The 27,522-nt window shown below is 48.6% G+C and overlaps 1 protein-coding gene across 2 annotated transcripts in view; it reads left to right on the top strand.

Moving 5' to 3' along the window:
- The window catches only part of GNAO1 (G protein subunit alpha o1), a 168,824-nt gene that overhangs the window by 71,024 nt on the left and 70,278 nt on the right, over positions 1 to 27,522 (top strand). For both annotated transcript variants that reach the window (XM_054453267.2, XM_054453268.2), the window contains exon 3: positions 12,449 to 12,590. In XM_054453267.2, the coding sequence (XP_054309242.1) occupies positions 12,449 to 12,590 (142 nt within the window). The remainder of the gene's footprint in view (positions 1 to 12,448; positions 12,591 to 27,522) is intronic.

A 27,522-nucleotide genomic window follows, 5' to 3' on the forward strand; every position in this document is an offset into this window, starting at 1 on the left:
ATGAAGGAAGATAAGGAAGAATAAAGGCACAGAATAATGTAGGGAAGGGGCCTTAGTCAGACTGGTCTGAGGAGGTGACATCCGAGCAGAGCCCTGAATGCAATGAGGTATGCAGGTCTCTATTTCAGAGCTCCTCAATCTTTTGTCCAACAAGAACCCCTTTGATTATTTGCCCCCATGAGTCACTATGTTTTGTGAGCTGTTGTATCCCAGAAAGGATGCATTTGGCAAAGATGTAGACGTAGACATAGACATAGATATGACCGTGGCCCTCGGTCAACCTGAGAAACGGGACAACCACAGGAAGTTGATGCAACCCAGCCCCAAAGCCGACACCTGACCTGTCCAAGAGGCTGGGCAATACACATAGAAAATGAGTCCAGAGTCCCAGTGGCTTGTCCAAGCTTATGCCAGCTGGTCAGCAGCAGAGCTAAGACTTAGACCCCAGGTCTCCTGAGTGAGGAAATTGGGGTAGAAGCTGCCACAGTCAGTGGCAGTATTTCCCAAACACACAGGCATGAAAAAGGCAGTGGCTGGAATCTGAGGGTGGGTCAGGAGGCCTGATATCTTCCCAAGAGGAAGCTGACAGAGCTGCATTGAAGGACTTCCTCCACCACCAAGGGGGAGCCCCAGGCCAGGGCCGATGATGCAGGCCTGAGAAGGATTCTTCTGCCCTCATCACCTGGGGTTGCAGTGTTGATGGCCAATCTGCATAAGAATCTGAGTCTTGTATCTCCAAAGTCCAAGGCACGATATCTGTAATCTAGAGCCAGGGGCCCCAGACCAGCAATGCTACCCAGAGGAGGAGAAGGAACAGAGCTCTAGCAGGCAGTTCTCTGAGGATTACGCTGCCGCTGCCGTGGACTGACAGCTGGCCTGTGCAGCCCCCACCTCCACCCACCCCAGCGCTGTGAGCTGAGGGAAAGGGCAGGGTCCATGTTGTTTTTCAGATAATGACAGCAGAGGCTCTGCGCTGGAATCACAAGTCCTGGCCTTGCCCCTGGCTCTGTCTGGTGACAATTGGCAGCTGACATCTTTGCTTCTGGCCAGAGCTACCCCTTATTAAAAATGGCATCTTTATAATAGATTTCTGCAAGTCATTGTCAACAGGCCATCCTTCTTGTTTTGTACCAGTCATTCCTCTGGGGGACTGATTTGCCTGTTACTATTATTTTAGAACTCTTTAGAATACCCTTTTATTCTATATTATTCTGATATTAGAATACCAAGTTTTAATATAGTATTAAAAATATAGTATTAAATATAGTATTTTAATATAATATTAATTACTAATTAATATATTTTATAGTATAGTATATAGTATTAATATAGTACATAGTATAGTATACTAATTATATAGTATTAATTAATAATTATTTACTAAACGGGTCATAATTATTTTTTAAATAAATGTTCGCATACCATACAGCTTCACCCCACAATTAAACAGCTGGATTTTTAGCTGAGTCTTCTCTTCTTTCCAAATAGCCAAGGGATCCATTTGTGCTCACGTTATTCATCCTCACTTTGTAAGGCCCAGGTGTCACCCAGCCTCTGTCTTGTCCCGTCTAGGTTTTGTGGTTTTCTGCCTCCCTTGGGAGAAGCACCCTCATGGTCAGACAAGCCCCCCAGCCCCAGCAGCTGAATCTGAAGCTGGAAAGAGCTCTCATTCGTGAGCAGCCCAAATGTCCATCGTGAGGGGTTTGGTTGAATAGCTCATGGCCCATTCAGATGATGAGACTAAGCAGCTAATAGAACCCCAGGGTGACATGGAGCCACATCAATGACTTCTTCCTGAAGCCATCTCTGGCCAGGCTGGATGGAGCCTGGTGCCCCTCTTCTGCACGCCCACAGCTCCTGGGCTAGATAGCAGCTCCAGAAGGCAGGCCTGGCCATGCAGGTCGGGCTCACTGCCCTGTACCCAGTGCCTGGAATGAAGAAAGCACTTCATAAACAGTTGTTAAAATGAATATCCAGTTCAGTGTAGAAAACAACATGTACAGTGGGATTCCATTTCAGGGAAAATAATACTCGTGCGGACTCCCAGGTAAAAGGACTGAAATATACCCCAACATGTGGACGGTGGTTCCCTCCAGCTGGTGGGTTGATGGCTGATATTTTTTTCTTCTTTTTTGCTTAGCTGTGTGGGCTATAATCTATAAGTGTTCCAAGAACAGGCCTTTCAGTCAGGGCTGGAGAAGTCAGGGAAAGAGGAGGGAAAGCTGCCATTTAAAAGTGATCCACAATTAGAGCAGAACCACTGGTGGGAGGCAAGATGGTTTGGGGACGAATGTGTTTTTTTTTAACAGGTGAGCATTTGTTTTAATGTGTAGCTGAGAAAAAATTTTGAGTAGTACATTAGCCATAGTACTGGTCCCTGCTGCTCCTCTGGCCTCATCCCCCACTTTCCCTGTCACTCACTAGGTTCAAGCCCTGCTGGTTCCTCATCATTAGAACACTAAAGGTGCCCTGGGGCCCTTGCACTTGCTGTTCCCTCTGCCTGGTATGTTCTTCCTCACCAATATGCAAGGCCCACTTCTTATCACTGAGGCCTCAGCTTCATGCCACTTCATGGCTCTTAACTCTACCCTCCCCCACTAACTACTAGTTTTGTGTTTATTACTCTGTAATATTTGTTTACTTCTTTATGCTTTCCCCTATTGAACTGTGAGTCCTCTGAAGGCAGGGCCTCTGTCTGTCCTGTTCGCCAGTCTCCTGGGTGCTGTGTGAACTGCACCTGGTACATAGCAGTCAGTTCTGTTGGATGAGAAGAGGAGGATGCCATCAGTGGGGAGGTTGAAGGAGGCCATAATCTCAGGGATGGCTGAGCTCTGCCAGTCAAGGAAGCAGCCTTTATGCCTGGAAAAGAGCAAAGCTTCCGACCTCCCATCAGGGGCCTCTGCACTCTTGGAATTCTGGGAAATCAGAAATTAAGGCCCAGAATAATTGCTTTGCAAAACATCCACATCTTACCTCTGCCCAACCAGTGGTCCCTCTGAGTCAGTCATTCAAAACGTGGATACTGTCTGGCCCCCCAACACCCCATTCAGTTGAGTCAAGGCACTGCTGCACCAGGTGGAAGAAGGGCCTGTGGCTTGGGAAACAAGACTAGTGGTCTAGCCCTGCTTTGGCACTGAATTGCCTGAGACTGTTAAATAATATTAGCAGCTAACATTTATTGGGCCCCACTGAGTGCCAGACCCTCCCCACACATTAATACTGCCAGTGACCCTGTGAAGGACAAAATCATTGTCCCCATTTTACACGGGAGAGACCTAGACTCAGGGAGGTTGAGAACTTGCCCACAGTCCGACTGTCAGTGAATAGGAGACTCAGGGTGTGCCCCACTCTTAACAGGTGCTCAGTATATATATATTCATGGAGGGAATGAATAAACAAAGGAATGAGTGGTGTTCTCTAGGGGATTTGGGCTGCTGCAGTTCCTAGAAAGCCCTCCCAGTCCCCAGCCGCCACCGTGTCCACACCGTGTGCCCTCCGGACCACTGCAGACCACTCTGCTTAGTCCTCACTCTTGATGGTATCCCCTGAGTCAGGAAGCCAGGTCCCTCCTGCAGATCCAGCACCACTGGCCACAAGACCACATTCCAGGGAAAGGAAATACAAGAGCAGAGTTAGTGGGAGCTCCAACAGGTAGAAGAAGAGGGAGGAGGGTCCAGGCGGGGCCCTCTCTCCCCCTCCCCCTGGGGTGCCTGCCCTCTGCTGAGCCCACCTCCAAGTGGGTATGCTGCCAGTGCCTGCCAGTGCCTCTCAACCAGGCGATGTTGGTGACATTTCCCCCATTGAGTCAGCTTGCTGTTCATGCCTTCTCCTTGAGTCAATGGAAGCCTCCCTCAGGAGGGAACAGCAGACCCGTGCCAGTGCCAGCTCCAGGGAAGCCCTGCTGACTAGGGTCTCTGCTTCTGGTCCCACCAGTCAGCACGTGACCTGCCTTCATCCATTTCACACACATTTCCCAAGCACTCTGTGGGCCAGGGGGGCTCTGGGAGGCGCAAAGGGACCACACAGCATTGTTTCCAGGCACCGGTGCTGGTCTCTTGTCTGGATTGTCCTACCTTGTCTGTCCAGCCAGCACCTGCTCCATGGTCACTGCTGTTTCCTGAGAGGCCGGTCCCGCCCTCCACCATGCACCTGTACTGTAGGTGCTCCTTCAGGTCGTACTTTCCCCTTATTCCCATTATGATTTATAGAACCATTTGTGACATTACTTCTTTCATATTGTTCTTCCCTATTAGAATGCAAGCTCCACAAGGGCAGGGATTGTGTCTGTCGCTTTTATCCCAGCCCGTGATATGGTGGCTGGCACCTAGTAGGTACACAAATAATATATGAAAAATGAATTAGAGAATCAATGAATAGAGATGGCTTACAGAATATACCCCTGCCCCTCACCCCTACAGGAACACCTCTAAATTATTGGGAGCTGGATCTTTTAAGACAGAAGGTAAAAACATCTTTCCATTTTGCATTTGATTACATGTTTTTCTCACCTGGTGTCACCCATCACCTCCCCTCTCCCAGGGGAGCATCAAGGGAGGTAAGAGGCCTGTAGCACAATGGAAAGGCCTCTGGGGGTTTTGTCCCTGCTCTGCCACAAACTAAATGTGCCTGTAGGCACATCTCTTCCTCTCCACATCACAGTTTTCCATCTGGAAAATGATTATTCTGTGTGGACTCTAAGCAGAACCATTTCTTAGGCCAGTCTTCGCTGCAAAGGAGGCAGGGAGAGGAACTCTTCATGAGAAGGGAGTGGCTTTCAGGTGGCAGCCAGCACATCCTTCAACTGGCCCTTGGCAGATGCCACTTTTTTGTTGTTAATTTTCATTTCTTGGCACTAGCCTTATCTTACCATCTAGATTGAGAGGTTCTGGAAGGCAGGGACCAGGCCTCATAGGCTTTAAGTCGGAAGAGACCTTCCAGCAGGCTGAACCCAAATGTGTCACTCCAGGAGATTCGTACTGATCAATGACTCTACCCCTTTCACTCAAGTATTCTCTCTAGGTCAAAATGGTCCCTAGCAGGTTAAACACGAAGTGTCTGTCTCCCATTGGAAATGACTTGTTGTTCTTCCAGATAACAAGTACACATTTTTAAACATAAAACAAAACATACAAAGAAGAAAGTTTAAAAAAATCACTGAATGCCACCACCCAAAAGTGATTATTAATACATCTTGTTACACATCCTCACATAACATCTCCCTCTCCTTCCTTCTCCTTCCATACCACACCCTACCTCCTGCCCCCACCCACAAACAGTTTTATGAAAACAGCTGCACAGGAGACACACTGTAACCAGCATTTTCACTTTACCATCCTGTCCAGATCCTGGTCTCGTAGGTTCTGTGGAGCCCCCAATTCCTGGCATGTGGCTTCTTCCCTCACTGACATCTGACAGTTGTTTGATTAAAAATGTGTCATATGAGGCCAGGCAGATCTGTCCCTACCTCCACTGGGGAGGCAGATGGCTCCAGGGGCCACGTCCCATTACTGCCGAGATCTCCCTGACGGCTGGAAACCATTGGTGCTGTGCATGGGAGTGAAGCACTGGGCCCTGACCCTAACCCCGGCAGCCACAGCACAGCTCTCCGTCTGTTCAGAAACATATTTCATGACACATTAAGACAGCCTTAAATCAGGAAATCCACCTTCTCATCCCACAACCACTCCCAACGTGTTCATTTGGTAAATGGTAAATGAGCAGATTCTCTGCTTTGGTCCAGAGAAACCCCCTCTGCCGCTCTTCTTCTTTTCTCCACTGTGGCTTGTTAACCCTTGCTGCTGCTGTTGCTGCTGCTGCTCCTCTTCCTCCTCCTCCTCCTCCTCCTCCTGCTCCTCCTGACAAGCAGTGGTCCTCCCAACCTTCCCTCCCCGTGGACCCACTTCACATCCTCTTCCTCAAGAGGACAAACTTGGGACACCTGACTGACTGCACGTTCTCTCCCATCCCTCGTACCAAGTATGGCAACAATAATAATAGCTAGCACTGATTGACTGACGACTGTGCTGGGCACTCTACATGGATTCATTCTTTTGATCCTAACCATGAACCAGCTCTGTTACCACGCCCATCTCCCAGGAACAGATGCGGAAACAAGCCCCCGGTCTCACAGCTAGAGTCTGGCTCTAGCCAGATCTGTGGATCATTAAAGGGATTGTGATGGAGGAGGAGCGGCAGTCCAGTCCCAGGGCAGGAGCCAGGGCGCTGATAAAGGGAGCAGATGAGGGGCATTTAATCTAGCTGGAGATGGAGTGAAAAACCACGTATCCCAACAGCCTAGGGCCTCTGAGTTTGTGACCCTCCAGAAGTTGGGGGGGAAACTGTATGTGTTGGTACATTGTCACATACTCAGAGGAGTCTATGATTCAGAGAAGGAGAATGGCTGCTGGGCCAGATGAGCCTCCAAGGTCCCTTCCAGCTCCCAAGCCTGTGGTTCTGTGACCATATAAGGCCAGCGTGCCTGGGGAGTCTCACTGCAGCTAAGTGCAGTCCTACACTGCAAGGGGGAAGCAGAGAGCAAAGGGAGCCCAAGTCCAGGCCTCCTGCAGGGTCCCTAAGGCAGCAGAGAGAGAAATGGAGGTGTGGGGAGAACCAGGGTTTCTCCTTGGTTGCCTCTTCCCAGACAGCTCAGGCCTGTGCAGGCGGGCTTGGTTGCCACCCTCTGTCTCTCCCCATACCCACGTGAGATCTCCTCTCAGCAGCGTTGCCAGGTTTCCAGAGTCCAGCTGGCGGTTTCTGTCCAAAGTCAAACACTCCACAGTCAGCCCTTGGTTGTTCAGACCTCCTGTTCCTCATGGTGCTTCTGGTTTGATGGCCTGAAACACCCCTGAGCGTCCTTGAGTTTTGGGTGGGCATGAATTCAGAATCTAGCTTGATCTCCCTTTGATGTCCTGGCTTTGCAGTCATAAGAAATCTAGTAGGTCCCCACCCTGACACACACACACACAACACACACACGGACACACACGTCTGCCTCCTTTAGTGAGTGCTTTGGAGAGGGACAGGTCTGGTGCATCTGTGTACTCCTGACTCATGTAGTTATGTCCCACTTTATCCAAGCACTGTCTGGAGCTCAACCCTATGCCAGGAGATATGGGAAGAGAGCAGAGATAGGTGAGATGTGGTGCTTTAATTTTAAAAATTAAAAATTAGTAAACAAGTCTTCTGGGAGATGATCTCTGATTATTATTGTTATCAAGGTACAAAATATGTACCTTTTAGTCATGTCTCTGTTGGTTCTAAGTGGCAGAAACCCAAATCAAACTAGCTTATGCAAAATTGAGAGGGAATTATGTGGCTCATATCACTCAAAAGTGTAGGGTGGGCTTCAGGCATGGTTGGACCCAGGGGCTCAAATGATGTTTCTGGGACTTGATTCTGCACTCTATCGCTCAGCTATGTAGATGAACAGCCCACCTGGGGCTGCTGCAATGTGAGATGCCACTGACTGTTGCTAAGGTATCTCGTGGAGCCTCGCTCCTGATTTCCAAATCCTGGCCTTGTCACCTCCACGACTCAGACCTGGGCTGTCACATGAGACTGAACTCTCCAGAGCTGTATCTCCAGCTCCAACCCAGAGGCCTCCTTTCCTTGCCAGAACACTGGGCAGATACAACAGGGCGAGTTCCAATGCTTGTTTTGTGGGTGAAATCTCTGGATTCTCCTGGATATAGGGACTCAGGGCAGAAGGAGCAGCCCTGCCTTTCAGTATTTGCCATTTACCAGCTGTATGTCGAGTAAGTGGCCTAACCTATCTGAGCCTCAGTTTCCTCATCTGTAAAGAGGAGATAATTTATCTCCTAGAATTGTTTTGAAGGTTAAATGAAATGACACGTGTAAAGCACTTAGCACAGAGGGTAAACCCTCAAACATGAGCTGCAATTATTCTGCTTATTTTATACTGCAAATGAAAGAAATTATATTTGCAGGATTTTAACTTTAGAATGAAAATGCTATTACTTTTTTTTGGTTGAGACAGAGTCTTGCTCTGTCACCCAGGCTGGAGTGTAGTGGTGTGATCTTGGCTCACTGCTACATCCGCCTCCTGGGTTGCAGTGATTCTCCTGCCTCAGCCTCCCAAGTAGCTGGGACTACAGGTGCATGCCACCACACCAGGCTAATTTTTGTATTTTTCAGTAGAGATGGGGTTTTACCATATTAGCCAGGCTGGTCTCGAACTCCTGACCTCATGATCTGCCTGCCTCAGCCTCCGAAAGTGCTGGGATTACAGGCATGTGCCACTGCGCCCAGTGGAAAATACTAATAGCTACCATTTGTTTTATACTTACTATATGGTAGGCACTTTACATTTATTCCTCCCAACTCTTTGCTTATGAGGAAACCAAGGCTCAGGAAATTAAATTGTTTACCAGGGACACACAGCTCATCCTGTCCAATGCCCAGCCTCTAACCACTGCTCTACGCTGTCTTTCTAAAATGGTGTGGGGAAATAGAAAATAAAGAGGGTCTTATTTGATACATTTAAGGATATTTGCCTCAAATCAATGCTAGCAAGAAAAAAAGAGGAGGAATGTGGCATTAAAAAAAGCTAGAGGGATGACAACATTTAAAAATTCAGTGTTTTTCTGAGTGGTGGGAGTATGAATAATATTTCCTGTTGTCGGTGAAACCCTGTCTCTACTAAAAATACAAAAAATTAGCCGGGCATGGTGGCGGGCGCCTGTAGTCCCAGCTACTTGGGAGGCTGAGGCAGGAGAATGGCATGAACCAGGGAGGCAGAGCTTGCAGTGAGCCGACATCACGCCGCTGCACTCCAGCCTGGGCGATAGAGCGAGACTCCATCTGAAAAAAAAAAAAAAAGGATATTTCTTGTTCTGTATGGTCCAAATTTGCTAGTCTTAAGTACTTATTACATTGTAGTAGAAGGGGATATAAAATTCTACCTAGAAACAGGAAGCCTATTTTTAACCTAATATAAGCCAGTTTGAACAACTTATAGGGCTAATCATGATTTGAGCAATTTCTCCCAAATTGCAACATTTCTGCAAACTGCAAATGAAGCTTCTTTATCTTGGGACACCCCAGGCAACAGATTGAGACCTGCCAGGCAGTATTTTCACCCTTTCTATCAGGTGTGATAGAAAGGACTGTGAGCTTGGAGACCTGTATCCTGTTCTTGGCCCAGGCTCTTACCTGCTGAGAGACATTGGGGCAATTACTTATTCTCTCTCAGCCTCAGTTTCCTCTTCTGTCAAATGGGTATAATAAAATCCCACCCTTTCCACCTGATCAAGTGTGTATAAAGATTAATGATATCAATAGGTGTGAAATAGGTTGAAGGAAGTCCCAGAGCCAGCCATAGGTCTAGAGAACATTCCCAGGAGAGCGGTAGGGTCTGCTGGTCCCAAATGAAGCATGAGAAACTCAATGCACTGGCTTCTGGGGAAGCATATCATGGCATGGGGACCAGCAAATCCTGCCTGCACCACTCAGGTCACCCAAAGGGTCCCACCCTCTTAGGGGAATCTAGGTACCAGTTGCCTTTCTTTTCTGTTTTTTAGTATTTACGCTAGAGTTTACAATGTGTATCTGACTTATTACACTTTACTTTCAAATAATATTATATTAATACTACTTTTTTCGCATACAAGAATCTTTCTACAGTATAAAGTACACTTTCATTTTATCCCTCCCATCCTTTGTGCTATTGTTGAAGTTTTATTTCTATGTATGTTATAAACATCATAATACATTTTTCAGCTTCTTCCCTCTCTTTGTTTCAATTTAGATAGTTTCTATTGCCGTGTTTTCAAGTTCACTCATCTTCCGTATGTCTAATCTGCTGTTAATCCCATCCAGTGAAATTTTTATTTTAGATATTATATTTTCATCAGTTGATATTCCCTTTTGTTATTTTTTACGTCTTCCATTTCTTTCCTCATTATGTTCATAATTTCCTTCAATTTCTTAGAAATACTTAAAATAGATGTTTTAAAATTCTTATTGTTAATTCCATGATCTCTGTCACTCCTGGGTCTGTTTCTGTTGACTGCATTTTCTCCTAGTTATGGGCCATGCTTTTCTGCTTCTTTGCATATTCAGGAATTATTTGTGTGATGCTGATATTATGAATATTATTTTGTTGAATGTCTAGATTTTGTTGTTCTCATGTAAAGACTGTTGGACTTTACTCTTCAGGTAGTTAAGTTACCTGTAGATCAGCTTGATTTTTTTTTAACTTTGTTTTTAAGCTTCATGAGGGCATGTCTAAAGCAGCCTTTACTCTGGAGCTAGCTCAGCCCCGTTGCTATGGCATGAGCCTTCTGGCGTCTCTGCTGAGTGCCCCAGGCGTTTAACAAGGACTCTTCACTCTGGCTGTTTGGAACTTGAATATCTCCCAGCCTTGAATGAGCTCTGGGAAGCGTTCAACTGATAAGCTCCCTGATGCTTGTTCTTTCTTTAGTAATTGTTCCTTGACCTGCTGTGGAATCTCACCCTATCCAGCCACAGACTCCAAGGGGACCCCTATGCGCTCTCTGAAGCATCTGAAATGCTCTCTCTTTGCAGTTTTCTCCCCTCTGGTACGCTGCCCTTCCAGCTACCTCAGCTTTCCTGAACTCACTTTTTCTCTTCAGCTCAGTGAAATGGCTGTGTTCTGCCTGGGTTCCCTCTTGCACTGTGGTCTAGTAAACACCTAAAGGCGGATGCCCAGGCCATCACCGGACTCTCCTCCTTGGTCTCCCTTCTCTCAGGGATCACAGTCCTGCACTGTCTATTCTCCAGTGTTTGAAAATGCTTGTTTCATATATTTTGTCTGGTTTTCTAGTTGTTTACAGTGGGAGCTAGCAAAGATCCCTTTGAGATCTCTCTGGGGTGGTGCACCAGTGGCCTGTACTGGTTATGTACTCCCTCAAGATACTTTTACAAAACTGGACTTAGGAATAATGAAAGTCGACAGAAAGTTGATAGAGTCATTCTGATCTGCTTTTTAGAGAAATTCAGGGTGAAGACCTGCAAACCAGCACCAAATGGAATTTTGCAGCAGGAATCATTATTGTTCATCAACTGATGACTGGATAAATAAAATGTGGTACATCCATACAGTGGAATACTGTTCAGTAATAAAAAGGAATGAGCTACTGATACATGCTACAATGTGAATGAATCTTGAAAACATTGTGCAAAGTGAAAGAAACCAGTCACAAAAGACCATACATTGTATGGTTCCATTTATATGAACTGTCCAGAATAGATGAATTTATAGAAACAAAATGTAGATCAGTGGTTGCTTAGGGTAGGGGCAGGGCATGGGGAGTAACTGCTAATGGATACAAAGTTCCTTTTGGGGAGATTGAAATGTTCTAAAATTAGATTGTGGTGATGATTGACCAACCTTGTGAATGTACTAAAAACCATTGAATTGTATACTGTAAGTGGGTAGAGTCTATGGTATATGAATTATATCTCAATAAAACTGTTGTTTTTAAAAAAAGAAGAATTTTTAGCCATTTTCTCCTGCATGAAGGTAATGAAGGAATTGGAAGGAGCCTTGGTATGGTAGAAAGGAGGTCTCAGTTATTATATTGGTGCGTGAACGTGTCACGAGTAGTGTTCTATCTGGGACTGAAAATGTGACCACAGAAGAGTTTACATAGTTCATTGGGGGAGGACAAATGTAGGATGTTAATCTTAAAATTCATTTGCTCTTTCTGGATTACTTTAGTTATAAGAGGATTCTTGTGGTTTTGGCGTGAGCCCCTCCTTCTAGCTTTCTCTCCTGCCCAGATCCTTGTCAGCAGTGAGCACATGTTGAGTGGCTAGCAGGCAGTGCCACGTGGCCTCTGAAAGTCGTGATGTCCCCTTTATGTCTTCTTTGTCCCTGTTCAGATCCACCAGAATGAGGGTGGTATGTGGTTAAATCCTAGCCAAGGATGAAAAAGTAGGCAAACCCTTTTATTGACTTTTCTGTTGTCAAAGATAAAGATGGTTATTTGTTTGTCTTAAGTGAATCATTTTACCTTCATTAAAAGCTGTGAGTTTTCTGTGAAAGAAAAATGCATCATCCATTTGCGGACTTTTTACAGGGATTTTCAACAATATGCCTCTGGGTGTACACCTAAGTTGGGACCCCGAGCTTTGCTTAAAATACTTACAACTAACATACATTGAGTGCTTAATGTATGCCCTTCCTGTTCTAAGTGCTTTCAAGTATTATCACACCTCATTGACGGATTTTTCTTTCATTATTTAGGGAATGTGAAAAGACTGCATTTCTTTTTTCCAAGATTCTGTTTTTCAGTAATTTAGGTAGCTTTTTCCTTTAGATTTTATGACATTAATGTAGCAACTCAGTAACTCAGCATCTCGGCTGGACCTGGCCCACAGCTAGCCAGTGCTTCTCATGCCTGTGCTCTCTGCGTTGATGAGGACAATGCTCTCATCAGGTGTGGTGTGTGTGGTTTTTCTCTAGGATCATCCATGAAGATGGCTTCTCCGGAGAAGATGTGAAACAGTACAAGCCTGTTGTCTACAGCAACACCATCCAGTCCCTGGCAGCCATCGTCCGGGCCATGGACACTTTGGGCATCGAATATGGTGATAAGGAGAGAAAGGTAGGCCCCTGAGCCCATAAGCACAGCAACAAGAGGTTCTGTCTGTGTTACCCCACTGCCTCCTCTTTATAGTGCTGGGCTGCCTTAAATGAATGAGAAGAGACTCCGCTATGTATGAAAGATATATGGTGGCACAGTCACCAACCTAAGCCATTGCATCCACCCCTCTGGCAAACTCCCAGCAAACTCACCAACTTTGCAAGTTGCAAGGGCTGCAAAACTCCCGGATTTATTTTGCAGATGAGGAAGAGTTGGTGACAGTTCTAAATTGGGGCTGCCACAACACTGTCTAAGTACCTGTCCTTGGGCAATTCACTTGAACAGAAAAAATATGTATTAAACAAAACAAGCCTTGTCTGGCCACCATCTCCCCTCCTTAGAAGAACTTTCCTTGCCTTGCTGTGGAGTGGGGATAGCCATTTGAATTGACTGTCTTTCCTCTTTTACACCAAGGGCTATGTTTTCTGCCTCCCCCGAGTAAGTATGAGGACCTACAGGGCCCTCCTTCCTGTGGAAAGTCAGTGTCCTAGAACAGGGACTGTTTGGGGGTAACATTTCCAGGCTTCTATTAAGTGGTGAATGGAATAAGTACTATATAAAAGCCTCTAATTTGCAAACATTTATATTAACTGTTAAGACTGAACTATATACAGCTACACTGGCAAGGCTAAATAAAAGGAGGGAGGGAGAGAGGGAGAGGAGAAAATAGCCTTAGAATTCTTTCCAGAAGCAGCTCTTTGTCCCTGTTTGGGACTGAATCTCAGTGATCCTCCCTCTGGGACCTGGAGATTGGAGAAGGGGGCGGAAGGCAGGTACAGCCTCCAAGCACCTGGGCTCTGCATCTGAGCCTCTGGATGGAGAGCATTCATCTCTGATTGCTGTGTGATTTGATTGTATATTATACACACGTCCTGTCTTTGCTAAAAATCATCTTCCTCACCGAGGAAAACTGTCCTGGTTGTCTCTGTGTCTGATAAATCATCCGTGACAGACAGCTTTAAATGTAAAATTTGATATGTTATGCACAAAATCCTAATTCCATGGGGCAGAGTCATCCAGCCCAGGCATTGGCTCCTCCAGGTACTGGGGAATTGGGTGACTGAGGGTATGTCCGAGGCCAGCCTGAGGTGGAGAAGCTGGGCACTAGCAGGGGGACCTGGGCCCATCTGCCGCTCCTCCTGGAGGCCAAGTTGGGAAGTGGATTCTGCAAAGGAAGCACTTCTTCCTGGAAGACCAGCTTTGGGTTTGGTCACAGAGCCAGTGCCTGTGGAAAGAGGGAATGGCGGAGTGGATGGGTCCATTCACTGCAGGCTTATGTGCGAGGCTTTGAGCTAGGTGCTGTGGATACAGGAATGAGCACAGCAGGGAATAGTGTCTGGTTGCAGAAAACACCTATTCAGATCATTAGAACTAACCCAGATGAGTACAGTGCTTCATTCTTCTTAATAGCAATAGTAGGAATAAAAACAGCTACCATTTGTTGAGCACCTACTGGCTGCCAGGCACATACTGAGCACTTTACACATAATGACTTATTTTATTTAACTCATTTTATTACAGTCCAGAGCAAGGAGTGCCTCATCTTCAGGCATGGCACAAGCCACAGGCCTCTGGTCTGTCTGTCTCCCTTTGGCTAAGTGGAGAGCGTGTTGTCTGAATCTCAGCCAGATAGCAGACACAGTACAAAAGGCACACCCCCTATACACACACACACACACACACACACACACACACACACGGTGTGTGAGATCTTCCAGGAGCAAATGTATTCATCTCCCAGCCAGCTCTTCCTAAAAATCTCCTATACTGATTATAACCCAGAAAAGTCAGTGTGGCTTTGGAATACTTTTCTCCTTCCATTTTGGAAAACATTCATTGTTCCCATGGGATTTTTTTTTCCATTTTATTATCCTGAATGGAGAGATGATTGCTTGGGAATCGCTAGGACTATGATGCGTTAAGGACTGTACTGCAGGCCCCTGGGAAACAAGGTCCCTTCTCTGGCTATTTCTCCTCCGTGGAATTTCCCAGTCAAGTCAGCCTTCAAGTAGGAAGGAGGGGAAGGCTCCAATGGAAGGAGCGACTGAGAGCTAAGCGGGACTCCCTGGAGAGTCCACTGGACACAGTCGAGTCCAAGCACAGTTCCATTATGGCAGGTGGCACCATGGCCGGCACCTGGCCCATCCCTAGGGCAACACAGCCTTGTCTGGTGTGAGCTTCCTGGTGGGCAAAGGCCTCCCTGACACTCAGGCACCCCCTTCCTGTATTCTTACACCTGTGAGGAGCAGGAAAGGAGTGAACCCAAGACCCAGGCCAGAGCAAGCCAGACAGCTGGAAAAGGCGTTCCCGGGAGTGGGCTGATGTGGATTCGCAGCTTGTGGACCTGGGCAGAAGAGAGTGGAAGCCACCACTTCTGCCCTCTCGGTGAGGAGACATACCAGGCCAGAAAGGGCTGCAGTACCTGCTGGTGTGGGGGCAGCTCAGAGCCAACATCCTTCCCTTTCCATGTTCTCATGGAGCTTCCTATCTAGCAGTACAGGCAGCAAACAACCCCACAAGTAGGTGACTGCATAATGTCAGATAATGCTAAGGGCTGCAAGGAAAACAAAATAAGGTGATGTGAGAGCCTGATCTGGGGGTAGGAGGAGCAGATACTTCAGAGTGGGAGGACGAGGGGACAGAAAGTTCCAGACAAACACCCAGGCCCTGAGGGAGGAATGAGCCTGGCGCAGAGGAATATAAAGCTCTGTTCAGCTGGAGCTACCTGCAGCCAGGCAGCTGCTGATGTCCAGATGCCCTGAGCCCAGGGCTGGGTCCCCATATTCTTCTGTCTCTAGGGTCCCCAGCCACTCTCCACCTAGGGGATCTGCCATTTGGATGCTGGGGAAACCACCTTATGCTGCAGGAGCCCAGATCCGTGTTTTGGTCTCTGAAGAAGAGACCTCCTTCCCTCTTGTGTTTTTTTCACCTCTGCCACCCACCACCACTCATCAGGGGGTGTCTGGAGGAAGACAACCCCACTCCCAGCACCTGCCGGGGCCAGCCAGCCTTGCATTCTCCACACAGAAAAGCGCCTAAGAGCTTCCTTGCTGTACCTCAGTGTCAGCCCCTAGAACAGGTAGGTGTCCCTGATTTCTCCCAGCAGCTGACTCACCACCTGTCCTGTCTGTTTCCCCAAGAGGAAAGAGGACTGGCTGGTTTTTCCCTCAGCCTCTCTGGTGTGGAGTCACTTGGGGCCCCATGACTGTGCATGAGCCTGAACCTGAAAGAGCCTCCATGCAGAGCAAACAGCAGGGACCTCCTTACATCCTTCTGTGGTTTCCACCCCCAGGACCCAGGCCCCAGGCCCCAGCCTCAGACTACAGACCCCTCCCAGGGACCCCATGCACTCTCACACCTCCGGGACTTCACTAGGTTGTGCTCTCTGCCTCTAGTGCCCTCCTCTTTTCTTCCCCTCTTCCACATGGAACTGCCCCACTCAGTAAGGGCCCACTATGCTTCATCTTGTCCATGAAGCCTTCTTCCCTTTTCCTTCCCTGAGGAAGAAACTCAGCTCAGGGCTTTCCCCATGAAGCTCTTATCTCACACACTGGCATGAAGATGAATTGTTTATACTTTCCATAGAGCAGTGGGCTCTAACGTGTAGTCAGAGTCCTTTGAGCAGCTCATGAAAGCAGCGAGCCTTCCCTCCAGAACAGGGGACACAACACACATCTAGGAGATTCTGCATGCAATTTCAGGGGGGCCTGGCCCACCAATGGAGTCCCGCCTAAGAACCCCTTCATCATTTAAGGTCTTCTGATCAAGGCCTATGTCGTTTGTCTTTGGGTCACCTCCTCACTCCAGCAGCCAACACAGTGCTCAGCACTTAGTAGGTCTTCAAGACCCATCCCATTAATGGAATGACATTTCTAACTTTCCCAGTTTTCAGAGAAAAAAAGGCAAAGTGCCTGTAACTTTATCACTACATCAACAGCTGTTGATTGAGTACCTACCATGTGTAGGGCTGGTGCTAAGCCGTGTGTGAAGATTCAAAGACAGGTGAGTTGGAGCCTTTAAGGAGCTGGTCATCTTCTTGGGAAGATGGAGCTCACAGGCAGAGTGAGCACAGCCCTTGCACATCGTGGGCAGGAAGAGCTGCTTAGTGGGAGTGAAGCTGGAACTGTCCCTGAAGCACAGGTACAGTTTGACAGGTACAGTGTAGGTGAGCAAAGGCCCTTGAAGCCAGGAAAAAACATGGTTGGTAATGAGGGAAAGGAGAGTTAATTGGCAGAAGGGGCCAGTGGCCAGAACAGAGGACTGGGGTCTGAGCAAGGTGTGGAAAAACTGGAAGGTCCAGTTGGGTCCAGATTTGGTGGGCCCTGGAAGGTGGGCCACGGAGTTTGGGTTTTATCCTGTTAGCAGTAGGCAGCCATGGAGAGATTTTGAGCTGGGATGGGATGAAAGTGAGATTTTAGGAAATTATGATGATGGCATGTGCAGAGTGGACAGGGCAGGGAGGAGGATGGCGGGGGAAGACTAAAGATGGGAGGCAGGTGAAGAAGCTCCAGCAACAGACCATGAATACGGTGCAAGGGGCTAGGTGAGGGGTCAGAAAGGCAGTAGAGTGATGCGTAGCAACAAAGGAAATACAGGGGCCTGGTGATTAATTGGCTGTTGGAAAAGGATGGGCACAAGATGGAACCTCAGCCAGAAAGCCAGGAGGCTGGGTGGAGCCGGACCACAGAGGGTGAGTCCCCTTCCAAACCTAAGGGGTTTCCAAGTCGGGGAGGTCCTCACATATCAGATGGATGGATTCAGAGAACTGAAGCTCTGGGAATTACTGACTCCAGGATAATAATGGCTTTCCATTTTTATGTTTCAGACCCTTTATTGGAAAAGGATGGGCCTGTTATTTGTCCTGTTATTTAAAAAATATTCCTTAATGCTTAAATTATTTAATCCTAACAACTACCTGTGCCGTGGGTGCTATTGTTGTCCTCATTTTATAGGTTAAAAAAAAAATGAGGCATGGAGAGGCTAAGTGACTTGACCAGGGTCATGCAATACAGATTATATATGTATACAGTGTAGACATGGAAGCCTAACAAGAGTAGAACCTGTGTGGCCTGGGTCCGGAGCAGAGTCCCATTTAGATAGGCCCAGTATGATGAGGCAAAACAAATCATTCAAAGAATCCCATCCTTCATCCTAAGTCTCTCTAAGAATATGAAAAGGGACCAGAGACAGCTCCCCCTGCTGTTCTCAAACATCCTCTCCTGTCTCCCACATCTGTCCCACCCAACTCCCTTGAGCTGCCTTACCCCCCTGGGTTCTCCATGGACCCTCTTCTCCACCCCAGCGAGCAAGGCTGGTCCTCTCTCCCCTTCTCTCTCTCCCACTAAATGGTTTCCTGCTCTGCCTCTCCTTCACTCCTCCCTTTTTCTTCATCTCCCTTTCCCCTCCCCTTCTATCTCTCCCGTTCCCGCCCTCCCTTTTTCCCTTTCCCTCTGTCCTCCTCCCTCCTTCTCAGTCTCCTTTTCCTCCTCCCCTTCCCTCTCTTCCTCCCTTCCTCCTCACTCCAGCTCATTATTATGTAAATTGTCTTCACCTTCTGAGCCAAGCTCTCCCCCTCCTCCTTCCTCTAGCCTTAGCCCAGGGCCTACATCTGCATCACAAAAGCAGAGGGCCTTCTTCTGGCTGAGCTGGCCTAAACTCTGACACTGGAAGAAAGGGTTGAGGAGAAACTGAACAATTAGAGGATTAGAAGGTTCACTGGACCAGTGAGGGGGATGGGGAAAGCTTTGAACAAGCCTGTATTAATACAGTTCATCATATACACACATGTGTATATATAAACATATGTAAAATATACATGTGTATGTGTGTACATCCTTGCATATGTAAAATATATTGTAAACAAATGGACTAGTAGCAGTCACGCATTGAACTTGTATGAGGCTTTATTCGCTTGAAAATACTCCAGTTTTCATTTTTTCACTATTTGTGCCTATGCCTGTTTCTCTCAACTATAAACTCCTTAGGGGCAGAGTATAGATCCTATTCCTCTAGCACAATGCCTAACACAGGAAGTATTGGATACTAAGTTTAAACCCCAATTCTACCACCAGCTATATAGCCCTGGGTAAATTATGTAACCTCTCTAAGCCTCAGCGTTTTGGACTGTAAAATGGTAATGATCCTGATACCCCCCTCATTCATATCTGCTGTAAGAGCAAATGAGATAATGCCTGTAGCGTGCATAGGATAGTGCCTGTCACATAGCAACTTCTCAACATGTGTTGGCAATTATTCTCATTATTTGTCTAAAATCATTATTTTTGATAAAGTATTGATGAATTCTACTCACAGCAATCTAGTGAGGAATGGGCAAGGTTTTATCTGCACTTTTCAGGTTAGAAACAGAAGCACAAGGTTCTTAACTGGCCACCCAAGGTCATGTTACCAAGCCTGGGTCTGCTCAACCTGTGCCATAAAGCCAAACACCAACACTGAAGTTTACAACAAGACAAAAGACTGCGTTTATCTGCAGGGGGCTGAGCAAGGAGAATCAGGCAGCTCATGCTTAACATCTCACTTCCTCAGTGGCCCTACAAACAAGGGCTTTTAAAGGTAAGGGTACATTTTAGGAAAGCAGAAGCTACAGGCAAAACCATAAACCTATACATGGAGGTTATACATTGGTTTGGCCCAAAAAAGCAGGATATCTTGTGGGGCAGGCTTTGAGGTCATAGGTAGATCCAGAGATTCTGTGATTTGCAGTTGGTTAAGGAGCGAGCCTTTGTCTAAAACCTTGGGGACAGCCGAAATGAATGTTAAGGTCTGGCTTGTAGGTATGAGTCTCTCCAGGCCCCTCAGGAAGAAATTTAGAAGAAAAACCGGCGGTCAGCGTTCTGTCCTTAGTTCCCACTCTTCTGAGGTCTACTTGACTGCAATGGGCATTTTCCATCTGGTGGGGGTCCAGGTTTCTGAAAAACAACTCAGGGACATATGTTAAGATGTTATCTTTAGTTTCCATAGGGAACCAAACATCTTGTGGCTCTAACTTACTTGGGTGGCTATTATTTTAAGCTATTACAACCTCCTTGCTTCTCAAGTTGCTCATTTATTTCTCAAGGCTAGCTAGGTGCCTGGAATTTCCCTTGAAGAGACTCAAGATTTTTCTGTTTCCATGCTTTTTCGGGGTGTGGGGGGCAGCACACCCCTAACAGGGGGCTCCCTGCTCTATCTCAGTCACCTACCTAAGCAGGATGAAAGATGGGTGCCAGCTGGGCTTGCCACCCATGCTCTTGTTCCACCAGGGGCCTTCACTGGAGCTGTATCGCCTAGAGATAATGGTAGCTCTTTGGGAGGCAGAATCAGATTTCACATTTAGTTTTCAGAATGTCATTGGATCTCTTCTGGTAAAAGAAATCTTGACATTTAAGTCACACAGTGGAGCTCAGGACACTGTGATTTTTAATAATAATGGAAATATTGTGGTGCCACCTCTACAGTGCAGTGCGGTTCACCTTGTGGTTTGCATGAATTCTGAAACAGATAAAAACAAGGATGCTATCTGGCCTGTGTCTCCCTGAGTCCCCTGGGGCTTAGAGATACTTTAGTGGTAGTTGTTAGATGTGATGGGGGCTGAAGGATGTAATAGATGAAGGCTTCATACTCCCATAGCCCAAACATGAGGCCAGGAAGAGGATGTAGACGTGTCCCATGCTGGGTGCTGAGGCTCTCCACCTACAGCAGCCCCAGAGCCTGCCCTGACCCTTTGCCAGCCAGGTGAATAGAGCTTGAAACTGCTCCATTCAAGCCCATCTCATTCTGCTGCTCCATTTTGCAGATGCAACATAGGTTTCATCTGGCCCAAACCAGAAAGAGACTTACCCAGGGGAATATGTGACAGATCCAGGACTAGAGCATTCAGCTTCCTGCATCACGGCTCAGTCCTCTTTCCATCTCAGCAGGCTGCTTCCAGTCACCCAGCCAATTTGGGGACTCATTTTCTTTCATTCAGTTGGTCAATCAATCATTCCACAAATACTTATCACACAAATACTTATTACTTACAAATGCTTACTTCCTGGGGAAGTGCACAAGATGGCAAGGGTGGGTACAAAGATGCAAAGATCAAGAGGCTCCCGGTCTTGGGCAGAGATGCCAGCCCCAGAATGAGAAGGTAAACGCCTTGGTTTCCGGGGCTTCTCCCAGCTCTGAAATTCCAGCTCTCCAGGGCTCAGTGCAGCATCAGCACTGCTCCCTGATCCAAGGCTGGATCGGGCTGCAAGCTCCTGGTTTGAGGGAAGGCATCCACCATCTAAGCCCTGCCACAAGGAGCCTGAGACCCGGCTACTGGTACTTTGGCCCAGGGTGGCAGCATCAGTGGCTTTCCCTGACCGTCATCTAAAAGGAAGAACCAACTCAAAGGAACTGCAGTTTTCAGTATGGGAAAGAAAGAAGGACTAAAGTGTCAGATTTTTGAAATGTCTCTTAGCTGCTTCTCCCCCTTAGAGTCTTGGGTTTCCTTAGCTAAAAGCGGTGCCCTCCCCCCAGCCTCTCCCAGCTGCCCCCCAGCAGCACACTGTACTTCATGGTTGTCTTACCCTTGGGGCCAGACAGCAGGTCTGGAAGAACAGGTCAGTCTTGTTCATCATGCCCAGTGCTAGCAGGGGTCAGTGAATCCTGTGCCTGAGTGATTCCATTCATCCAATGGGTGTGTGCTTCCGGGTCAAGTGCTGGCCTGGTACTAGGGATATGCATGGCCTGAACAGATGTGTCCAGGGAAGAAAGGATGAAAGATGCAGAATATGCTTCTTTCCATGCCTTCCTGATCCCTCCACAGCATTTGCCATGCGTGCTTCCATTCATGTGTTCCCGCAGCGGTGGCTCAGCCTGGAGCAGGCACTCAGCCTCCAGGGCTCCAGCACGTTAGCCCCTGCAGAGGCCCCAGCCAGCACCTAGCCTTCATCTGGCCCGGCCTGCCTTCTCTTCCGTGGTGTTCAGAGTTGAGTGGATGCTCAAGGCTGGGCTGCCATCAGTCTCTACATGCTCATTGCCTGTAGAAAAGGGCATGGAATTTTAAAAAGAAAATTTAAATGAAAGACTTCAACAAACAGTAAAAGAAAACTGCAAGCGGTGATGCCTTGCGCTTGTGTGCTCTCTTTCTCTCTCTCACACTCCAACCCCGCCCCCCACCACCACCGTAAGCCCTAATTACTCTGCTCTGATGGTGTGAAAATGTTATAACCACGTAAATAAATATTCCTTGGCATCAGGACTGAAGTGGCCCCCACCAATCTTGGATGTCCAGGAGCCACCCCATTGCAGCCCCTGTTCTACCCACACCCCACCCCCACCTGGCAGCTACACAGGGGGAACTGACAGCCTCCCTTCTGGAGAGGGGCCATTGTGTGAGCATCCTTTGGGCTTGTGGTACCTGTTTCAAGGTGGCAAACCAGCTGCCAAGCAGACTTCAGCCTTAGAAGCCATAGGCCACAGCAGAGAGGGGCCTGCCTGGCCAGTGCCCTGTATTTTGGGACTCCTGGAATATTGAAAATTGAAGAATTCCCAAAACACGGTAACAAAATCGTGTTGTATTTTAAATGCATCTACTTAACAAATCAGTACTTTGGGCCTACCACAAATGCAATGAAATATAATTGTGCTCCCTAAAAAGATAATTACAGGATTTATAAAAATATTAATTGATAGTGCAGTGTTGGCCATGTGGTCCTGTAGTGGGACACAAGTCAGAGCCCTGTGCTGAGCACTGTAGCTTTCACTGTCTGACATCTCTCTCCTGACTATGTCTGGGACCTCATTTGGTCCAAGCCCCAGAATTGAGCCCTTTGTGGATGTATAATCCCTTTCTGGCCACCAGATATACCGTGGAGGAGCCTAGGAAACCAGTAAGGTAGATTTTAGTTTGCTGAAGGAAGAGGCGCCAGGGACTGAGAAAGGGTTAGGTTTGAGGCAGCAGCACCACGTGGGGAAGGCTGTGTGGGGTGGGGACAGCCAAGGTGGTATCTGCCCCTGCCCTGCTGGGAGTGTAGTGGGGGTCACAGTCCCACACATGTGACATGGAGATGGCTTCCCTAGGAAAACCAGAGCCACTTTCCATCCTCCCGCTACACACATCTGCACACACGCTCATCTGCGTCTGCTTTACTCAGCTCCGTTCCCTCTTCTTTCTTTGCTGGGCAACCAACAGTGGTCTTATGTCACTGCTGAAGCCCTCGCTCTGAGTAAATTAGGACATGTTGGTTGCAAGTGATGGAAGATACAACCACACTGGCAAACTGGCTTATTCAAACAAAATAAAACACAAAACAGCCACAGGCCCAGAGAGTCAGAAATTCAGACACACATGTGGGGAGTGGGGGCTTGATCAGCAGCTCAGGGGACGTCCCTGGCTTCCCCCATCTCTCCACTCTGCCCCACTATGTGGTTTTCACCCTCGACTCCACAGCATCACTCCTGCACCAAGGAGGAAAATGGCTCCAGCGGCTAAGTCATCACTTGTAACCTTGTGTGCATCCTAGGACATCACCAAACACAAGGTGCAGCTGAGCAGCCACCAAGTCCTGTGAGTCCCTCTGTCTCTCTCTCTGTCTCTTTGTGTCTCTGTTGTCTCTGTGTGTGTGTGTGTGTGTGTGTCTGTCTGTCTGTCTGTCTGTCTGTCTCTCTCTCTTATTGCCCCTCCTTGACCCAATCACCATGACCAAGGGGGCTGAGGGGGATTCCTGGGACAAGAGTGAATCCCCCAGAGGAATACCAGAAGCTCCTGAAAAAGGAAATAGAATAGGAGGAAATGGGTGCTGGAGAGGCCACCAGCCACCCACAGATCTCTCCTTGCCATTGCGGCTACCAGCTGTGCTGCTCCATGCAGGAGATGACTCATGTCGTAGGGTGGAGGGCCGGCCAGGCTGAGTCCAGTGCAACAGGACCATGAGATGGCTGAGCTTGGCGGCAAGCCAGCACTGCTGCTCCCATGGCAGCCTCTCCCCTGAGGTCCTGGGTGGCAGGACACATGGGTGCACAGCCCCGAGCCCACCACTCACCAATGGTCTCGCCTTTCCACTGTGGCTGCAGCAGGGGGCCAGGGAAGACTGGGAGGTGAAGAGGGGAGATGGGCTGGTAACAGAAGTGGCCTCCACTAGAAGTCAGGTCCCTTGGAGCCTGCCCCAGGCAGCAACAGCCTTAGAGTTAGTCAACACCTGTCTGCCAGGCAGTGGACTTAGCACTAGTCACCTGACTCACTGACCCTCAGATTCCTCATCTGAAAACTGGAGATCATAATAATACCTACTCACAGGGTTGTTGTGGCTAAAAGAAATGATGCATGTTAACAGCTAAGCAAGGTGCCTGGCACCAAGTAAGTGCTCAGAAAACAGCTACTGCCATCTCCTTCCTCTTGCCCATACCTCATTGCCTGTCAGTGAAGGGCCAGGACAGGAGCCTGGGTGTGACATTTGTTTCAGAACCAGAGCAAAGGGTTGGTGTCAAGGCCTCTTAGCTACTACAGGTCAAAGAGGTGGTGTCATCCCTTCCCAGAATCACCTGTCCCTTCTGATTTCAGGCTGGGAGACAGTGTGCCTCAGCACCTGCCCTCTTGCTGGCTTTGCAGGAGTGGAGCTGAGGAGAGCTGCTTCTGACTCGGGGCCCAGCATGGCCTGAGAGAGAAACCCAAAGAGACAGAGACAGGAGAGAGCAGGAGAGATCACAGACAGGGAGGAGAGTGGCAGACACTGTGTGACGGGGAAACACTGAGATGGCGCGCTGCATAGACCGTGCACCAGTGTCCAGTGTCGGCGGTGCACTCGGCACAGCACCTGCGCAGAGTAAATGCTCCTGAAATGGCTACTGCTCCATTCCTTTTCATTAGGGCTGCCTATGGCTCTGTGAATGTCATTCCACAGCCCCTCCAGCCAGACGTGTCTTCTTTCTCCCCTGGATGCCTTCAGCACCTGGCTGTCTCATTCACTCACTGGTTTATTTACTTGAGAAATATGGACATGGCCTTCTCTGTGCCAGCAGCATGCTGAGTGCTTTGTGCACCATGGTGAACTAATGCAAGCAGGTGTGCTGCTGCCTAGAGCTCAGCTGGCGAGCAGGTGGACAGCCTCAGTGATTCCAGAGAGCAGAGTGTCCTGAGAGCAGGCCTGTCCTAGCCTGTGCTGAGGACGGGGTATCTGACAAACAGCTGAAGGGATTGGCACTGGTGGGGCAAACAAGACTGGGAGGTGGGGAGGAAGAACATTTCAGGCAGGTAGAACAGCCTGTGCAGAGGCTCTGAGGCAGGGGAGTCCCATCCCAGCGTAAGGGTCTGAGAGAAGGCCAGTGTGGCTGGAGCCCAGAGGTCGGTGGGGATAATGGCAGGAGATGAGGTGGAAGAAAGAGGCAGGGGCCGGCTCTTTCAGGTGAGAAGAGCTTCCAGGCCATGGAAGGAATTTTGGCTTTGTTCCTGGCTCAGCAGGAAGCCACTGAAGGTTTTAAGCAAGGCACAGACATGGCTTCCCTTAGGAGAGCCTTGCAGTGGCCATAGGGAGAAGGGAGAGATGGGCAGCAAGAATGGCAGCAGGGAGAGGGGCTGACAGGCTCCTGCAGGCATCCAGGCATGGTCCAGAGAGAGAGCTGGGCCTTGCTCTGGGTCTCCATCATTCACCCAACATGGAACCCCTGTGGCATGGCACAGAGCATGCCAGACCCTGCAGGTGTCTGTTGAGTAGGCAGAGAAGCCCACTGCCCTTAACCAACACAGATGGGACCCCAGACCCACAGCATAACAGCAGCCCTGGCCTCCCTGCACCAGGAGTCCTGGGAGAAACCACCTCCAGACTCTATGCATCCAGAGAGCGGCCATCTCCCTCCCACAGCCCCTGACCACAGCCCTTACTGGGTATTCTGACCTCTACTCCCTCTGTCCCCACTCCAGCATTAGTTTCCTCATCTGTACAATAGGGATCAAGTATATATTTACAATGATAAAGTAACCCTGAATGGGGCACCCTTGCAATACACTGCACTTCACCAAACACAGCATGAATGTGTCACTACCACTGGCACCCACAGACCTTTCTTGGCCCAGACAGTGAGCTCGTATCACCCAGGCCAGAGCTCTCCTTCCTACCTCCCGAGCCAGCGCAGGAGGAGCTTATTGAGGAGATGTGGATTGGAGGCAGATGTGGACTGGGAGCATCAGCACCAACAGACTCCGCTTCCCCAGTATCTCTGGTCTGAGGTCTGAGGGCACAGTCCTGAAATAGCTCCCTGCCGAATTAGGTAGTTTTCCCAGCTCTGTGGGGGCCCTCCCCCTTCTTTCCCAGCTTTCTATCTCCCTTCCTCCTTCCTGCTGCATTTGTCATGGCAACCCCACTCCCTGCCTGGTGCCTAGACCAACTGGTTCCCCTGATGATTACTGGCCAAGGAGAGGAAGGGCGGCTCTCCGGGCCCAGGCTTGCTCCCTGGGCACAGTCCTTCAGGCGAGAGCACCTGCTGAGGACACAGACCAGGCTTCATCACTGTTTTTAGTCTGTGGTTATGGACTTGAATGATTAAGTCCTTGACTCCCAGATATTTCCCTCCCCAGGACTAAGTCCAAGAGTTATACTCTATAGCCAGAAGCCTGATGATAAGGTCACAGACTATTGTGTCTTCTCATGGAGAACCACCGTGCACATTTTTGACGTGAAGCTCTGTGTGATGCAGTAAAGAGCACAGGCTTTGGTGTCAGACAGGCCCACTGGTAAAAGCTGGCTCCCCGATTTTTAGCTTTGTGACCTCAGGCCGGTTCCTTAATGATCCTAAACCTCAGTTTCTTTATCTGTAAAATGACAATAATACTAGTGTATATCAGTCAGGATACAGGCTCATCTGCTGTAACAAAGACCCCCAAAATAACAGTGACGTGACTAAGAAATGCATTGCCTGAGCAGCCCAGATGTGACACAGGGTTGAGCCCTCTGCCATGTTGCTCTGTCACACCTGGGGTCTCTGCATCCATTGCAGGTCTAGGATGCCACTCCAGCCGTACCTTCTAGCCAGCAGCAAAGGGAGTAGGGGAAATGGAGGGCTGTCTTTTGCAGAAGGGTGATTGGATTGTAGGAAGTTTCCATGGTGTGGGCCAAGAGCTGTCTTGAGTTGGGGGAAGAGCTGATGCCAAGCAGTGTTCCACAGGGATGATTGGAAGTCCCCTCACTAGACGTGGTTATGACATATCAGATTTACTTTTTATCCATGGCCCAGTGATTATCCCCGACCCAGAACATCAGAATTTTAGCCCCGTCTGCCCCGGCCACAGAGGGGCGAGCTTCCCTTCACATGACGAGAATCCCCGCCTTGCTGAGCAGCTCCTGGTGGACTGCATCGGGGCTGTGCAGCCTCCCAAGGAGGCTTTGCTGTGTCCAGCACTCCCCCACCTCCCCAGGGAGGCTGTGCCGACTGCCCCGTGCATCCCTTCATTGTGTGTCCCCATCCCTTGTAGTCCGTGGCAGCTTTGTGGGAGCTTAACTGCCACAGACTGCTTTCTAGGTAAGCACTTTGCTGTGAACAAGCAATTTTGTGCTAGAAGAATCACTGATGCTCTTCTAGCCCAGGATATGGTCGACACGCTTCCCACCCAGGGCTTCACAAGCCTTTGTTTGTTTGTTTGTTTCGAGTAATTCTAGTAAGTTATATAACCACTGTCTGGAACTTGTTGCTCTCACTCAGGTCGTTCCTTTCACAGAGGGGACACTGAGGCATAGTGTGGGACTTGGCTGAGATCATCCTACCAGGTGACAGCAGAGCTGGGAAGAGAATCAGCTTCCTGTGTTCTAGGCCAGGGATTTTCCCATCTGTGTGCCTCTTGCCTGTCCCCACTGAAAGCAAGAACCACGCTCCCAGTTTCCAGAAACTGCTCCAGGTCTGCCTTCCCTGCTCCAGGGTTCCTGTCCCATGCCCC

The sequence above is a fragment of the Pongo pygmaeus genome, chromosome 18 (assembly GCF_028885625.2).
Source record: "Pongo pygmaeus isolate AG05252 chromosome 18, NHGRI_mPonPyg2-v2.0_pri, whole genome shotgun sequence".
Lineage (NCBI taxonomy): Eukaryota > Metazoa > Chordata > Mammalia > Primates > Hominidae > Pongo > Pongo pygmaeus.